The sequence below is a fragment of the Grus americana genome, chromosome 5, assembly GCF_028858705.1.
Source record: "Grus americana isolate bGruAme1 chromosome 5, bGruAme1.mat, whole genome shotgun sequence".
Lineage (NCBI taxonomy): Eukaryota > Metazoa > Chordata > Aves > Gruiformes > Gruidae > Grus > Grus americana.
The window spans coordinates 64610055-64628514 of record NC_072856.1 but is presented as its reverse complement, the minus strand read 5'-3'; the positions used below and the strand labels follow the sequence as shown (position 1 = coordinate 64628514).

At 45.3% G+C, this 18460-nt stretch overlaps 1 protein-coding gene across 1 annotated transcript in view; it reads right to left on the bottom strand.

Annotated features, from left to right (window-relative positions):
* RTN1 (reticulon 1) overlaps positions 1-18460 on the bottom strand; it is a 120368-nt gene that overhangs the window by 51159 nt on the left and 50749 nt on the right. Inside the window, exon 2 of the mRNA XM_054828031.1 lies at positions 1191-1928. Coding sequence (XP_054684006.1) covers positions 1191-1928 — 738 coding nt within the window. The remainder of the gene's footprint in view (positions 1-1190; positions 1929-18460) is intronic.

Here is an 18460-nt window from a genome sequence, read left to right as displayed (position 1 = left end):
TATTTATTATCTAAAGTTTCTGGCTGGTGCAGGTAGGATAAACTCCCAGCTGCGGTGGACTCTTCCTATCTCTTTTTTTGTGTGTGAAAGTGTATAAATGCACACTTACTTTTGGATAGGAACGAGGTATTTCTCTAAGGGTAGGTAGTGTGGATGGAAGTCCCAGACTGCCATTTTAAGGAAATTCCAGTTGATTTTTAAATGCTTCTAGATGCCATCAAAGCAGTGGAAATTTCACCTTGGGGATGTTCTTTGTCAAATGTCAAATGTTTGTTGTCAATGGGTTTTGATCCAGGATGTTGGAATTTAATTTCAAGTCTAAAAATTCTGTTTCCTGTCACAGAACTTTATTCCTTTTTAAAATACTATACTGCTTTCATATTTTAGCAGTGTATAACAGGGAAGATGAGGAATAGATATTATGTACTAATGCAGTTATGAGACAATATATACTCAATGGATTTTGGTGCCCCCCCCAATAGAAATCACCCTTTGTCCCTCCAGTCCCCATTGTAAATGAGGTGACAGCATTTCCCTTCTCAGCACTTTCTATAAGCAGCACTTCCTCTTGGAAACAGCACTTTTTTTTAACAATTTAACCTTATTCTCTGCAAGAGCAAAGAGGTGTTAAAACAGCCATTAAAATTTTAAAATAATGAACCCAGCCATTTGCAGCGCCCTGGTCCCACACACCTCATTTTCCCTGGGAAGTGTAGCCAGCCAGGTTGTCCAAGAGACCCTAAAATCACCGGGATCCAGCCCAAACCGTCACCTGGCTGACGATACCCCCAATGACACCCACCAGCTCACAACTTCCCCTCGAGGACAGATCCTCGTGGAGACCAGGCTCAGCAAGGCTCTTGGCAAGACCCCAGCTGTGCTCCTGAGCGGGTCTCAGCAACTTATTTCTGTGGATCCCCAGCCTTGTCTTCCCTTCATTCCATACGGAAAGGGCAGCCCATCCTGACCAGTGCATTAGTGATGGGCAACACCGTTCGCATCGCCGTCAGTTTGGCAATGTAAAGTGGTGCCCAAGCAGAGCAGAAACACCTCCAGCCATGGAGACCCGTTAATGTCTGCTCACACTCCCTTAGACCTAGCCCACAAACCCATAGTAATTATCCAATGTGCAGGGCTACATTTGCAACCACTGAATATCAAAAAAAACCAGTGTCATGCAGCAGCATTACCTGTGCCAGAGGACGGTGGTGTGACAGACCCCGGGCTGTCATCTTCTGGCTCCGAGACCGTCACCGTTGGTACCACCTCGTGGCTCGGCTTCAGTCCGGTCTCCGGCTGAGTCGGGCTTGACTCTTTGCTGGCAGCTTCCCCAGCGCTTTCTATCTCGGTGAGCGTGATCTTGACAGGGGCTGTAACCACAGAGGCACTGTGCTGATCTCCAGACTTTGTGTCTTCAAGTAGGTTTTGCTCTTTGGCTGCCTTCGTGCTCTCCAAAGCCGTCTGCTGAGGTTCAGCAGTGTGGCTGGACCTGGTGGGTATTCCCCGGTACTTATCAATAAGGCCTGGGCTTTCATCTTCTGAGTCAGGGTCATGCTTTTCCTGGTATTTTATTTCTTCTGATCTACTTATGTCCATGTATTTATAAGCTTCTACTTTCATGGGATCTGCTAAGGTTTTATCAACTTCAGTAGACTCTGCAGGAGTCATCTCTATTCCTGAATCTGAGCTAAACAAGCCACGGGATTCAAACCCAGTCACATCTTGAACAGGATGCCCCAGAGTGTTAAACCCTTCTGTGCTGCCCGAGCAGGGAATGGGGCTGTTTTCTTGCTGATAAATGCCCGTGAAGTAGGTGGAGTCCCGCGGGGTGGTGTAGTGGACATCCGAGATCAGAGAAGTGTAGAAGGAGCTGTCGCCCCCGTTGGCAGTGGAGCCGTAGTCAAAGAGGTGTGATGAGGCTGTGACACCTAAAGCAAAGACACAAAAATGATGCACCGTGAAGTGCCTGCATGCATCAATCTTTCTGCTAAGCCGTACTCACTCCCCACCAATTTTTGGTTTCTGCACCAGCCTGGGCTTCGCTTGCAAGCTCTTCGGGACTGTCTTTTACTATACCTTTGGCCAACATAGTGGCACATCTGTCAGATGAGGCTTCCAGCTGCTGTTGTATCTTAAAACAGCTATTACAATCCTGATAGCTGCTAAGAGTTACCAGCCAACATTTGCCCAGCCTGTGCATAAAAATCTCAAGTGATGGCAATCCCACAACCTCCCTCAAAATCTGACTCGGGCTCACCATCCAATATTCTAAAAAAGAAATCTAATGTTTAATACAAAAACAATCCTTAGCAAAAAGTTATATATATATTTTTTTTTAATACAGAGAAATGGAGGAGTTTCACCCAAAGGAAACTTTTCATTAAGAAAAAATTTCTGCTGGACAGAAATTGAGATGGAAAATTGGTAGACAGCTTTAGATTTCATTTTCTTTTAACAGTAGCCACTCTAAATTTGTGAAACACCAGGGCAGAGACTAAACATCCCCATTTAGTGATTTCCACATGTCCAGAAAGATGTATCCTGTATGCATTATCTACAAAGCATGTCAGCATGAAAGTGGTTAAACCTCTACCCACGCCCATGCATCATTTTCATACACTGCCTCTAATTCCCTCTGTCATGCGTTAAGTTCCTGGGGATGACACTAATTAAATTACAAACAATGGCCACTCTCTATTTGCAGCATTAATATAAAGCACAGCTCGACCACAGGAACAGTGAGATCCCCCATGAGGGAGGTGGGGAAACAAAATTTTATAGGGGCTGAGGGAACAGGGATGTAGAGGAACAAAGCTTGTGTCTGTAGGAGCTGGTGCCTATAGGAGGGCGGTACCCTGTTAACCACTTGTGCGCTGATGCATGCTGCATCGCAGAGGCTGGCCGGCTTTCTCCGACTTCTGCTCGTCACCCTGCAAGGGATGTGGGGCTCCTCACCTGCTCCACATGTGCCGTGTCCTGGGCTACTATGCACAATGAAAACTTAACAGTAATATTAAAGGGACGTTGCTGCAGCTGCAAAGCCAGAAACTGGGAAATGTGAACATGAAAGCTCCTGAGCTACTTGCATTTGGTTATTTTCTTTCTCCTTGCACATACATAATGATATAATCTCTAAATACCATCACAACTATTTTTTTCCACAGCCCTCCATGCGTTAGGCACATGCAGCCCATTTAGTGAGCCCTGAAGCAATTTTTTTCCCCTTAACACTGTTCAGTGTGTAGCTGCAGGCTTTATTTTACTGCACAACCTTGCTGGATTTGACGTGCATGAAGGCAAAATGACCATTTCCCTCACCGTATTTTTGCATCACTTAGTGCTATGATGACTTGCAAGCAACTTCTCTTCCCTGGGCCACATTTAGGGTGGGAACGGCATGCTCCTCCTTTTACAAGGGAAACCCTGGTAGCATAGGGAAAAAGCAACCCAAAAATGCCACACCTTGCTTTTCATCCTGCCTATGCTCCCTGCTCCTGTGTGTTCATCCTCACTGACTTTGGGCGCTGCTGGTCCCCCACCAGCCCTCCCCGCTAATCTGCTACTGCACACACGATGCTGACAGCAGCTCCATCCCCACACCCTGAAGGCCCATGGCCAGGGATTCATGGCAGCTGCTTTTGCACATGAGAGCACAGAGCAAGGGGTGCTGCAGCTAGCAGGTGAAAAATTATCATCACCATTCCCAGTCATTCCCAGCCTTCAGTTTGCTCTTCTCACCACTATGGAGCACTGCATAGAACTTTTCATAGAAATATTTATGATCAAGCCAAGATCTTGTTTCAGAGTGGTGATGGTCACTGCAAAGATTTTTCCTACACATGTCAATTCGGGACTTTTTTTCCTCTCTATCTATGCAATTTTACATTTACCTACTCTAAGTTTCACCTTCTATTTTCCTGCCAGCTCACTCAGGGCTGCAAGATCCTTTTGTAACTCTCTGCAGGCAGCTCTCATCCTCGCTGCTCCAAATGACTCAGTTTCATCAGCAAAGGTATGTGAGAATGGAGCCTAAGCAGAAAACAACAGTGAAACCAAAGTGGAATAAGAGCTAATCTGGGCTGCCCAGCACTCACATCAGGTCCTACCTGAGGTCATCCAGTGCCTCACAAGGACAACTCATACCCAAAACACATTTCTAAATGATCAGTAAGCAAAAAAGGGATAGGTTCTTTTTCTTGCCTTTTTTTTTTTTTTTGCTGAACTTGCCTTTTTGAAAATTGTCCATAAACAGGCTTGGATTTTCACAAATGTGTTGGTTAGCTGGAATTATCTGATGCATTGTTTATGCCAACATATTTCAGGCTGTGAATTGCTGACTACAGACTATTCGTGCCTGTTGCTGCCAGTATCTGGTGTTTGTAATTTACTATTTGTGCTGGGTGAGTGGCTGTCTAAATCATGGGGTTTCAGGGCTGCTCTTTCATTAGATGATTCCTTGGTGCCTGCTGGGCCCGATCCAAAGCCCAATGAATTCACTAGAAAAGTCCCATTGATTCTGAGAGGCTTTGGACAAGCTCAAGATGGCTGTGCAATATTTTCTGCTCTGGGTGCTCATGAAAAATACACCATCACAACACCATCCGTGAGCAAAAATCCATTTCTACAAACATCCCACTATTGCTAGTAAAGAGGGAGCACAAACGTAGTCAAAGGAGACTGAAGTTGCTGTCAAACCAATATTCATGGATGCTGTTTGCAGCTTTCATTTCTGCTTTGTCTACAGTTTATGGCAGCCAGATGCACATGCATTTGCAGCACTTAGTAATGCTGATCAATAGAGCAGTGAAAGGGTTTCTAATGCATTTGTGTCAGGTGCTTCGCAGCAAGAGTTATAGCAAGCCAGAAGAGCTTGCGGGAGATCTACTGTGATAAAGAGAGCCCGGGAAAATATCACCCTATTCTTTATGTTATTCATCAGCAGAAAGAAAAAAATAACCCTGAAATAGTCATCGACAGAAACATCACTTCACATTTTCAAATAGTACAAACTCAATGCTGTAGTGGATGTTAACACAAGAGCTGATTTAAAATGGACTTATTGTTAATCATAGACCTTTTTTCTTCTTTTCTGCAGTGGTTTTGCAAATAACGATGAAACCAGAAAATGCATTTCTTACTGGGGTTCAGGAGGAAGACAAAGAGTTAAAGGGTGTGTGAACCTGTCCATGTGCATATGTGAATAGAGAGGATTCATATTGGCAGGACATAGAAGGATCCCAACTCTCAAGGCAACCACAAAGTCAAAAGCACTGAAGACAGCTGAAATTGCCTAATTACTAGGATTTAATGCAACTTTCTGTTTCCACAGAGAATTATTTAAAGCCATTGGTAAAACTGCCTCTTATTTGGGAAGTGTGAATCTATCAGCTATTAGCCTGGCTATTAAAGACATGGAAACCTATAACAGCTGAGCAGATTTTTGCTGAAGAATAGCGTATTCAGAGCCTGGTGATTAAGCAATGCCCTCTCTGACTTTAAGTTTATTTAGTTCAATATCCGTGGGAAGGAGAAGCCTTGAATAGCACTGGTAACGGATGGCAGTATCAGATCTGAATTTACCCTTGTTACAAAGGGTTGGGTTTTTTTAAATCTGGATTTCCCTCAAATATGCCCCAAAACGTGCCTGCCAATTCAGGTAAAGCAAAGCTATTCAGTGCCTGAGAGCAGCAGTCATGCTTTCTTGTAATACAAGCCCTCGGGAAGTAATTTCACTTCTTGTGACCAGTTAAGAAGTAATGGGTCTGATTCAGTCATTTTGAGCACAGCTGAGATGCTCAGCAAGTTACATGTGTTTTCATCAACTGTAAAGAAAAAAAAGATTTGAAAATGACTGTTTTGTTTCCTCAGAATAAGTAAGTGAATGCTCCAGAAATCCTCTCCTACAGCGTTGGATTTAGAGTTATTTAGCAATTGACACAGGAAATAATTTAGAAATCATTGGTTCCATGCAGAGTAATTCTTAATTTAAGAAAGGCAGCTGAAGCTCAATTTGGATCAATGCAAGCTGAACTGCTGCAGCACACTGAAAAAGGAAACAAAAAGTTAGCTGAGCATAATAGACAAGAAAAAGAGCTAATTTAAATAAAACTGATTTTTTTTCTCAACTACAGTATGCTCAGTCTTCTTAAACTTAATCAGTTCAGAATATAGTGTTCATTTTTCAGTGAAATAACCAGTTTCCACGTTAACCTGCCTTTCTTAATCTTCACAAGCAACTCTGGTGACCTTCAATGGCACAGACAGACTGACACAGAAGGACAGGAAATTTTAGTTCTGCAGAACAGCTGGCAACCCCGCAATGTGAGACTCAGTATTTATTGTGTGTCAGTGATTCGGTCAGAATTATTAATTTTTCAGAAGAGGAGAGAGGGAACTAATCTTTAATTAGATGATGCTATTTTTACAGCCTGGAGCTGCACTGAGAAGAGGAAGGATCTTTGGTTGCAACTGGAGGAATGAAGGTTTCAGCGACCTTTTCAGACAAAAGCAGAATAGTGTGAGCAAGCCGCTTCCAGCAAATTCCTGTAAGTCTTTTAAATAGTCGGCTCTGACTTTTGCTTTGGATACTGAGCCTCAGGAGTCATTAATGGCTACCCCAGTGCTGCAGGGCTGCTAGCTACCAGGAGCAGGGCCTTCCCAACTCTCTCCCATGAGCACGCAGGTCACAGCCTCCTGGCAACAAGATCCACCTTGTCCTGTTTGGACAGTCCCTGACCTTCAGTAATTTATGGACTAGAGATAAAAATGAGCAAAGTCCTATAAACAAGGGGAGTACTCTTGTTCACCTGGCCCCCAGTGATGCTAGAGGGTCTCTCAGGCCACATGTCACTCCCAGTACCTTGGCCCTTTGGGTGTCACTCAGAGATTTTAGATAACAAAGAGGCCAAAACTGAGTGACGAGCATTTTCCAGCACAGCGACTTTGCTCTGATCCAAGACCGCAGAGCTCAGGGATATGCAGTGACTTCCCTTCAGCACTCACTCAAGCCTGGCTCTTAAAAAGATATCCTATATTGTCTTAAAGGTTCAATGAGGTGGTTGAGCACTTTGCCAAGCTTTTTATAATCACGCTCTCCTCTAGCAAGGCTGATTTCATAGCAAGGCTGACTGTCTAAATCCAAGGAGCCATCATGGCCTCCCATTGTGCCCGACAGTGATGCAGGAGAGTCCCATTGCCCAGACCTTGCCACCATTCAAACATCTGTATCTGGAGATAAAACCACAGCTTGGAGTCCCCTCTGATGATCAGCACACAACTTGTTTCCCAGTGCATCAGCAGCTTACGTTCCAGCCTCTCCTTCATTTTTATCATTCATCCATGACCATCAGATAGATGCATCTTCCTGCTTTCTTGCAAATACACAACAAAAGTAGCTATTAAACAGTCCTGCCTTTTCTATACCAAATTGACAATTTTGCCATCAGCCACTAGCAACAAGCCTGTGCTTGACCTTGGCTTCTTTTTATTCCTAACTTATCCTTAAAAAGGCGGGGGGGCGGGGAGGGCAGGGAACGGGGAAGACTTTTACCTATTCTTTTGAGCCTGATACATGATGTCTCATTGTTTCTTTGTAGTTTCCCAACTCAGTTACCTTCCTTTTTAAAACTCATATTGCCATACTATGTTCTCATCTGTAGTCTTCTACATCTTTACACAGATGTTCAGTGTTTTATCACTCTTCCACATCTCATTACAGTACCCACATGGAACAGCTGTCCCAAGTCTATCTCCAAATTCAAAGCACACCCTGTCTTCGTATAACCAGACTAAGCTATTTCTTCCTTTCTACTTGATTTCAAGTACAACTCAAACCTCAGGAAAGTCCACAGATTTCCAAGCATCCTTTGCTGGTACCACTCCCAGTGGCAGCGAGGGCAGCTTGTACGAGTGGCAGAGGCATCTCTCAGCCCCGTGCCAAATTACACAGTGCTTCAAAGTAGGCTGGGTACCCCCAGGGATATTTGAGTGTACCTCTTGGGAGCCAAGCTCTTGATTTTACAAGACCTTTCTCCATGAACTTTTTAACCCCAGACACTTCAACATCCACGCAAACCTCAAAAGTACTTGAGCACTTGTGTGTCAACTCAAGTGGAGCTTGAAACCCAAACTTCTCAGACCCCTCATGCCAAGTGCAGGCATCACTGTGCTGTGGATAACCCCACTAAATCAGCTCTCAGTCTCCCCTGGATTAGCCTTTCTCAATAGCCAGAGCCAGCTGTCAGCCCTGAGCTATCCTACCTCCAGATGCTTTAGGTTAGGTGCAGAGAGCAGCAAGCTGGTTGCAAGAGAAACTGCACTAGGCGTGCATCCCTGGCAGCAGTGCCAGCTATTCCCAGCTGCCAGGAGATGGTGCTCTTTGTTTTAGCTCAGGATTTACAAACCCACTTTTACAGGTTAGCAACTTCTTTTCCTCCAGAATTGTCCTCATCCTGATTGCATGAAAGATATAACTCCACAAGTCACAGTGTTTGCGAACATGAATGGCCATACTCCAAAAGTCATTTTGGGATTCCTTTGCACAATAGATGCTCTAAGAAAACTGGATGTATCAGAGGGATACATGCTTTTATTCTATTATTATCTCACCCCGGTTCTCCGCATGGGTCATGAATGTGTTGGGGAAACTCAGAACAGCAAGAAGGCCGCTTCCCGCTGTCTCAGAGCAGCTGACAGCTCTGCACCTTAGCTCCTGGGGACAGCTGTGAGTCAGTGCATCAGCTGTGCAAGTTATTCATCCTTCCCCTTCCTGCAGCAGCCAGAGGAAACATTGCGATGCAGAGAGGCAGATGCTGTCTCCTGCACAGGTAGGAAGGCAAAAGGACAGGGTGAAAAAACGAGCCTTAATTCTCTGTACACTCCTGTTACTCCATTGACTTCATTGGCATGACTTCTGATTCATCCTGCCTGAGATGGAAAGCAAGTCCTAAATTCAAACAAATTAACAATATGCCTTGATGCATGTAAAACCCCTCCTCCAGGTCAATTTGCAGAGGATATGAGTTATTACAGCCTCCAGCACTTCAGCTGTCTAGTGTAAGCAGGCGCTCCAGGGCTCCTGCATTTCCATCCTCCATGTGCCAAATATATGTGGGGGTGAAGGTCAGCTGGGATCCCAGCTCCCAGAAAACCTTGGCTGCTGAGGATGAGCATCCTTTAGGAACTCACCACCTCCTTGTATGCACAGAGGCTGGAGGAGGGACAAATTGCTTTCAGGATCTAGCCCCCAGAGGCCCTAACATTTTTGGGAGATTCAGTTTGGGGGCTGCCTGGTTGAGACACTCCTCCCAGCATCTGGTGTCAGGTCACCATCATTTTACACAGAAGAGTGGTCCTTCCATGTGGCTTCCCAAGACCCTGCCTGGGCTTTTCTTCTGTTGCCCCAGCTGACTTCTGATTTCTTCTGAAAACCTTGTGGACTTAAATCAGACCCTGGCTCAGCTGCTGAGTGCTACAGCCCCTTCTGCAGGAGGGATATGTAGGAAACACTGATGAGCTTTCAATAAGATTAAAACAGATCCACTCTGGGGAACGCAGGATGCACTGCGCTGCCGGCACCATCATCCTGGCAGGCTATTAACAGCGTATTTACTTTATCATGGACTCTATGCCACAACAGCTATCACCTCCCTGCCAGCGCTGCTCTGAAAAAGTACCAGGGTCCACCTTTTTGTTGCTGCTGAATAGGCACTGTGAGTGTCGTGGTACACCCCAAACCAAGTCAGGTCAAACAGAGGAGCAGGGCTTGGTTTGGTAATGCTGAATATCCTCATCTCCCATGGACATCCACAGAGCTCAGGGCATCTGACAGGGGATGCTCAGCAGGTTCCCCAAAGCCAACAAGCTGCTGTGCAAAGTGAACCCATAGTAAATGATTCAGCACTTCCCACCCTCATATGCCCTCCAGGCTTTCTGCTTCAATAAATATTCTCAGAGAGCTCCAATTTGACCTGGCAGTAAAACCCTGGTATAAGGTCCATGACAGCCCTCCCCAGTACTCTAGACAGCATGAAAAATAATGAACATTGAAAAAAGTGCCTTGAGAGGAGCACAAGAACTGTTTAAACCACACATAAAGTTGCTAATGCTTCTGCTAGAGGTGTAGCTGCAGCAGATGTTAATAATTATCAGAAAAGGATACAAATATCATTTATTAAGTTTTAACATAAATCTGGTTCAGGAAAAAAAGCAGGTTTTCACTCCTATGACAGTATCATCAGTAACATGACTGGTCAGTAGGGTTCAGCGACACTAAGGTACTGCCTAAAATGCTATTAAATGCACTTTGGTAAGGATAATTTAACCCAGTTTATGAGAATAATTCATGCTTATTTCACTGTAGTCACATTTCCCCTGGAATGATCCTACTCCACCAAGTCCCATGACAAAACTACTCCAAGCACTAAGTGAATTAGCACCTAGATCATGATTTTCAATGACTTGAAACAGGGCCCAACTCCCTTTAGAGCACTAGACACCAAAGTATCTCATCACAAAATCTGGATGCATTTGGCTGAGTCTCATTTGTCTTTATTGTTCTAAAATACCTAAATCCCATCTCAAATATGATTTAGGAACTTCAGCTATTCACTGTTTTTACCCCCAGACTGCTATAAAGCAGTCGGTCACTCTCCAAACTCAGACCAGGTTGTCTTTCAATATCGCCTGCAGAAACACCCTCAGCCCCTGCCCAGCCTCCATCCCGGGGCTCTGCCACAGGCACCTCCTGCACACCCATCCCTACCTTTTCTGAGTCCCAGTTACTTAAAAATTCAGCTTCGCATGATTGCTGTAAGGCAATCCACAGCCACACAGCTGCAGATTCAAACTCAGCCTGGAAAAGGGAGAAATGCCAATGCCAGCTGCTTTTGATGCTGCGATAAACTCGGGACAGAAATCATTGCCCTACAGCTCCAGGCTCTTCCACACCTGGGAAGAGAGGGCTCAGCAGCAGGGACCAGTGTTGGAGACAGGCTTCTGCTGAAATGTGAGTCTTTGAGTAAGAGTTTGATACACATCTGGAGGGACTGCTGAGTTTTCTCTATGCCACTCATACCCGACTGCAACATCGCATGGAAATCCAGCTATGAAAAAATGAGAAAAAAGGGAAGAAAGGGTGGCCTTGCACTTAGGCTTAGCTCCCCATCCCCCAAGGTCAAAGCCACCCCAGCAGCATGAATCTTCCAGGGAGACAGAGCGACAATTGCAATGAAGTTCAGCTGAAATCACTGAGGGCTCTCAAGAGGAAAATTAATTTTGTGACAACGCATAACACCTACAGCAATGTGTCAGGCACAGTAATTCAGGGAGAAAACCAGCTGTCAGGAGTGACTCCACCAAAGACACTAGAGTTACACCTGCATAAAGTTGTCACCAGGGAAGGAACTATGAGAGCCAAGAAATAGAGTCTGAAGACAAGACATTACCAGCCACAAGTCAGGATCAAATCTAATGCCCAAGGGACAGCAGGAAAATCTAGGTCAGAGAGGACACAGTGGCGCGAGGCTGACGCAGGCAAAGAGACACAGCTCAAAAATCAACATCTAACTCTCTTTTCACCCAAGATTTTCCTATCACAACACAACCTGCACCAGAAAAGTCTGGAAGACCAGCATACGCTGTCTCCTGGTGACTGCCTTTACTGGCAGCAATAGAAACATTAGGAGAAAATACCCTGTATAGCACCAAGTAGTATCCAGAATATATAACATCAAGGAGGAGTGAGGAAATATGAACAGTGTCAGAAAAGATTTAAAAAAAAAATTAAAAAAGAGAGAAACGAGGAGGTCCTGCTGAGGCAGGTGAGGCAGCAGGCTCTGATCCAAGCACTAATGTGTTTTCTTTGCATGTTAAGTAATTTCTCTCTGTTTCTAGAAGGTGGGTGCACCAAGGGTACATCTGAAAGTCAATCAAAAAGTTTTCAAACTTTTCAAAACACCTTTCCCAGTATATTAAAAGTTAAACTTCTCAAAGTAGTGCAGAATGTGGGGCAGAGCCACTGCAGTCATAAATCAGCATCAACGTGCTGGCTCCAGCTTCTGCTTAAGGAGGATCGGGCCATATGTGCTATAACTAATGCTATAAATGTCCTTGCCTTCAAGGTCTCTCCTTTATTTACCTGCTACTATGTCTCTTCTCCTGTAAAAGATGAGTTTACTCCAAGCAGAGACAGAAAAAAATCCTCCCTAGACATCTTACTTCCCTGAAGGATGTTTTTAGAGACTTATCCCACCCTTCACTCTACTTTAGTGAAGAACCGATACAACTACAAACCCCTCCAGCTCCTGACTCTGAATATGTAACACCAAAAATATTCGCCCACCCAGGAGACCAGCCAGCAAGTCTGAAGTCTGTACTTTGAGCAGAGGCATGATTAAGATTTCAAGGAACACAGGTTAGTTGGACTGCCCCCCTCCCTGAAGGCCCAGGAGAAGCTCCAGCTCCTTCCTCACTCGGCAGCTCTCCATCTCTTTTCATTTCCAAAGCCTGAAGGTTTGCAAGGGTGATGTGGGACCTCTGTGGTGAGCTGGGGCCTGATCAACAGGCTGGCTTGTCTTTGAGCACCTTTCACAGACACTTTGGATGTCACCCACGAGCTCCTCACCCCTGGATACCCCCAAGCTGGGGGGAAAGGAGCAGCTCCTCTCCCCTCTATACGTGCACACCGTGCAGGCAGCCTTGTGGACAGCACTGCAGACTCACTCACTGTTTCCTGGGATAAGGAAACCTAGGACATGAGTACTTTTGGCTCTGGCCCTTTCTTCTGTCCTGCTGCAGCTGGCAGGGATAAGGGCAATTGCTTTGCTCCAAGGCAGGCAGCAGCTGATCACCACTCTTCTGGAAGAGCGGAGGAAAGCCAAGGCACAGTCATGCCTCTGCTGTTTGCAAGGGGACCCAGCTCCCCGCAGTCAGAGTTGGTGGCTAAATCACAGTCTTCTGCAGGTTTAAAGACAGCAAAGGCTGCACTACTGAAAGCTTTTGAAATTTTGGTGGAGCAACCTTGATTCAAACCAACCATTTGCTCGAATTATTGTGTGTTATTAAAGCAGGAGGGGGGCAGCAGCTTGACAGCAGCGTCAGGACCAACCTCTCTGACAGGCACTCTCTCTGCATTCAGCAGCACAGCCTGGCTCTTGGCTTCACAAGTGAAAAACTGGGGATAATTACCCAGATCATGATGCCTCGTGCAGCTTTCCCAGAGTCTCTGCCACACGGGAAGGGTCAGCTGCCAGGTAACTGTGGAAGCTGCAGTGAAAGGCAGAAGCAGAGACCTCTTCCTTTGCTCCTCTCCTCTGCCTGGTCTCCCATCCGTGTGCCGACGACGCTGCTGAAGCAGTTGTTGTGGAGCAGCCATTGCACACCACTGCCTCACTCACATCTGCTGGAAGATTTCTATTAAAAGCTGCAAAGAAAACTCAGCTTTTCAATCACAGGGAGGTCTGTTTTCCTCCAAAGAATGACCCTTCCTCCCGTGAAACATCCAAGACTCCAAACCTGAAAATCTCTGACTTTGCTGCCATCCTGACCTTAGAAGAGGCAGAAAGCACTGAAATAGTTTCCTGTTCAGCCCAGGGAGGTTTCAGATCCTAAATACTGAAGGTTTTTAAGAGTAGTTACACAACTAATTCTTGAATGCTATCAGTAGAGGTGCTCCTGCTTTGGGAGACAGGATAAATACATGACCTCCAGAGCAACTCTCCTGATTCAGGCTCTAGCACGAGCTACATTTGGAAAAACAGCTACACGACAGTCAGACTTGCAGCTATGATTGCAAACAAGAAGCTTTCAATGCCAGCAGATAGACCAGGTAGAGTGCTTCATCTGAGAAGAAAGCAGCTTCTAGATCAAGTTCTGAACAGGACATCTCTGCAGATATTGCTAATTCACATACAGGTTTGTGCCAAAATGATAAACATAGCTAAAGAGAAAAAAACAAATATGGCAAGCAGTTTTTCTGCTGTGTTTCCAAAGACAGAAGGGGATATCCAGAAAACTTCAGGGCAAATGAAGCAATATGTCCTCCGGGAAAAGCCCATTTTGAGAGTCTACCACAGTGAGTGAGCCAGAGGGCAGTTGGAAGAGCACAACTACTAGCTAGGATTAAGCATTAGGGTGTGCTTAAAAAAAAAAAAATTAAAAAAAAAAAAATCTAATAGCTGCCTTGGCTCTAAGCTTGGTGTTAGGAAGCAAAGGAAAAGTAGCAAGTATGGGAAACTTCACTTTCTCTTCTGTTTTTGGCATTCAGCCCTCTCTGGTATCAACTCATAACACATGTACAGGAAATCAGTCAAATGGACCAAGAGATAACAAGGGCATTAAGACACTAAGATGTCCTGGAGTGAGTTCTTCACATGCAGTATCAGATACTGGCTAATCATTCTTTGCATTAAAAACCTCAGCCAGGGTAGTGTAAACGCATCCGCAGATAATGCTATGCTCAGGGATGCAGCATATTTCCTTTGGGCAGAAGCCCAGACTGCAAGGGTGTATGCAGTGCGGCAGAATGAGCATGACTAAGTACCCAGGCAGGACACTAAAGGAGGCAAGAGGCAGCCCATGAACAGACAGCAAAAGAAATAAGAGCTCATAGGCTAACCCTGTAATGTAAAACAAAGGTGGTCCCATACAGGGATGGGAAGGGAGAAAAGATTCCCACTATTTATATGTAGCTTGTCCTCTGGCACAGATGAACGAGCAGCAATGTATTTTTCTGGTTTGTTTTCTTCATTTAGGAAAAGTACAGAAAGATGCAGAAAAGCTATAGAAGATGCTGGTGGCATAGGCACTGGAGAGCAAGACACCTGGGACCAGTCTGGAGGAGGGAATAGCAGAGATAAATTTATGTTCTATGGAAGGGGGAAGGGAGGGGGAGAACAGGATCACAGTCTATAAATAGTCTCAAGGTACCAGTATAAGTGAAGGGAGGGAATTAGTCACAGTCTTAGAGGATGGGAGGGAAAAAAGAGCAATGGCTTGAAGATATAAAATTAGGTTACATGTCCAAGTTTGATGGAAAAGGGCAGAGGAGTAGCACAGGGTGTGTGTATGTGCCCATACACCGTTTCCCCATTACAGCACATCTGGATAGGCCTTAGCAGGGAATGAACTCCAGCTCCGCCCTGGGAGGGTGTTCCAGATGTCTTTTTCTGGCACCACTGTCGATAGCCCAATTTTGCCTCTTGTACATTAGCACTTCAGATGAAATCTGGGCAAATAAGAGACTCTTCAGTTTGGCAAGAGAGAAAATTAAAGGGAAGTAATTCTGCTTGGAACTGAGCTGTAACAGATTTTTTTTTTTTTTTTAAGTGAAACACAAAAACAAACCAATAAAAATCATTCTAGGTCAAATCAATTTCATTTGACCTGAAGCTAAATGTCAGATCTGGTTTACAGCAAACTTCAAGTATCAAAGGAAAAGGCTGTGTGTCAGGGCCCCTCATGGAAGCACGTGCAACATGGTGCATGCAAGGGAACTCTGCAGGGTGGCCTTCATTTTCCCTACCCCACCCCAGCTGCACCTCCCTTCAGAGGCGGAGAAGGACCTTTTATCTTCTTCTCTAACATCTTCCCAAGTCAAATCACTTCAGCATAGCACCCACATGACCGAAGTTCGCAGTCCTAAATCACGTTCAGACCCATCTTAGCTCCCAGCATTTTGGATTTAAGCCCATGAAATTATTCACCACATTGTATAGTTGCTATAGTAACGTCCTATTGAGTAGTATTAGAAATCACTGTCCCAAAATCCCATATATTGGAAAGAGTTGTGCAGCAGGGGTAAGAGCCATCTTCGCCTGCACAGCTTTCCATTCCATGTAGCTCCCAACAGCAGATGATCAGGCGGTGGATTAACCATGCCCTATCTTTTCCCAGCTCTATCAGTTACAGCACTGAGCTGTGGAGTTCAAAAAGCAACGTGCACCCCACTTCCACCTGGCCCAGCTTGTTCAAAGCAGCTGCTCTTTAAAGCTGCTTCTTCACAGCAACTTGCTTACATATTTTCCAGAAGTGACTGAACAAAATATGCTCTAATTTAAATGCAGGCAATAGGTACTTTTGTTAGGCCAAGCAAACAAGGAAAATCTGAGCCCCTTTCCCCTCCACTGTTCACAAGAATTTAGAGTATCACCCTGCAGAGATTAAATTTTGCAGTAAGCCTTTCTGAACATTTCCCTTTTACTAAAAAGAACCATCAACATTTTTCTGATGTTGAATGTTAGAACAGTGCACATTCCTTAGCAAACATGAAATTAAGCCAGGATGGACAGAGAGGACTGGATGGAAGAAGAACCACGCTGCACATGGCTCTAAAACACAAGTCACTACATTCTTCCACTAAACTCCTCTTCCAAGAGGAAAAGTGGGTTTCAGCAGTTAAATACAACTAATTTATTAGGCAATGGCTTTCCACAATAAATTAGGACTTTCAGGAAGTTTAAAATAGCATTTGATGTCTTCTTATCCAAATGCCACATGGCTCGGGTGCTGCATCTCTTACTGCCCATGAGGCCAGCAGATGTCCACATCAGCCATGGGGCTGTAACACAAAAAGGGCTTCTGAGGTCCATGCAGCTCCCAGCCTGATCTGAAATAGCCCAAAGACAATAAGCAATGTTTTCCTCCTTTAAAAAACGGAAACAGGAGAGATAGGGGAAGATGAGGATGGGAGACTGCATGAAGAGTATTTCCAACAGGCTATTTATACCCTCACTGGCTCGACTTCCACTTACCCTGAAGCCATTTAACACTGTTTCGCAGTGTGAAAGGGCCTTCGTGTGGATAAACATTCAGGTCTGTCACCGTAAGGCACTCACAACATATGGGCAGACTCTTCATCTTTAGTGTTTTCATCCACTTAAATACATCAGATAAAGGCTTAAGGATTGTATGCTGGCTTTTGACAAGTGTAAGCAGTCATTCCTGTGAGATATTTCTGTCTGCACATCCGGGATGCAATGAAACATCTCCCTGGGCTGCCATCCCTGTTCCCAAGCCGAAGGCTGTGCTCGCAACTCAGGTCAGGCCCCTGCCTTTGGGGATCGAGAGCCTCTATCTCCTGCCTGGACCTGCCTTAAGGTATGTCCAGGTGGGTCTCACCCAAACTGCAGACCAAGGTCAGATTGGTCTTTGAAGGGGAGACCAAAAATGGCTTTTTCCATCCTAACCACAGGTGGTCACCTTGATGCAACACGCTTCATCCCCCAGCCCAGTTTACCCAATCTCTGCATCTTTCAGCTAGCTTTCAAGTCAGCCTGTAAGCTGACACACAGGTTTTGGCCATCTCTGTACCAGGTGGCTAAACTGCACCAGAGATCTTTATCACCTGCCTGCCCCAGGGGCTACATAGGCAGAGCATCCCCAACAGATTTTTGGGTTGTGATGATGAGAAGGAAACAGCTGAGAAAGGAAGCAAAAAGGATGCAGAGACAAGAGGGAGAATGGGGAAGAGAGCTCAGTGCTAGGAAGAGGGAGAGGTACTGGGAAAGAGGGAAAAGATAGGGTGGTGTGGGAGCAGGGTGGAAAGCAGAAGGGCAAAAGGGCACTGATGTGGAGAGAAGTAGGCAGAGCAGAGTGAGAATTAAATGAAAGACAAATGATGCAGAAGAATTTAAAAAGTCATGGGAACAAAGAACAAGAGAGGTAGAGAAGAAAGCAGAGGCTGAAGTATGAAATGGCTGAGAAGAGATAGAAGAAATTTTAGAAGTGCTAGGATAGACACACATACCTGTCTGTGTGTACAGTCTGAAGGTTACTACATTTGATCTACGCTTCCCTCATTCAAGTTTATCCATCATACATTTCTGGGACACTATTTTTAACTACGTACAAAGACACACTAAAAGCTTTTCTCGCTTCCATTTTGGAGGAAGGGCCAGGCACTTCCCAGGCACAAGGCAAATCTCTTTTTAGAATAAATTCGGAAAGACTATCAGAGCAAACCCAATGCCTATGAATAAATAACTGTTCCTGCGGAGGAGGCTGTGGCAAGGAGCTATTCTCAGAGGCACACACAGCCCCGAAGAAGAGGATGTTTGGGAGTGAACAAGAAGGTGCTGGTTGCAAGCCCTGTATTGCTCAGGCATTTTATCTGACTTCCTGCAGGGAAGGAGCTTTTCCAGTCTGGGGCAGCAAACAGCATGAGGAGCAATACATGTGTGAAGGCAGAGGAACAACATGGTCAACATGTGAGCTGTTGTGCAGCTCCTGCTGCCTGGACCAAGGCAGCTCCTTCTTGCACCATGGCGAACCCACATCCTTGGCACCAGTCCGCTGAACGATAGCCTGCAACAGATTCAGCAGCACCAGTCTGATGCTAATTTTGTTCCACATCAGGTCTGAGGACCTTGGGTGGAGTAGACCTGCTGCTGGAAGGAGCAGGGAGGCAGGACGCTTTGCTCTGTGCTGTTGTGCTGCCATCCTCATCAGCAGGGCTGGGATATTG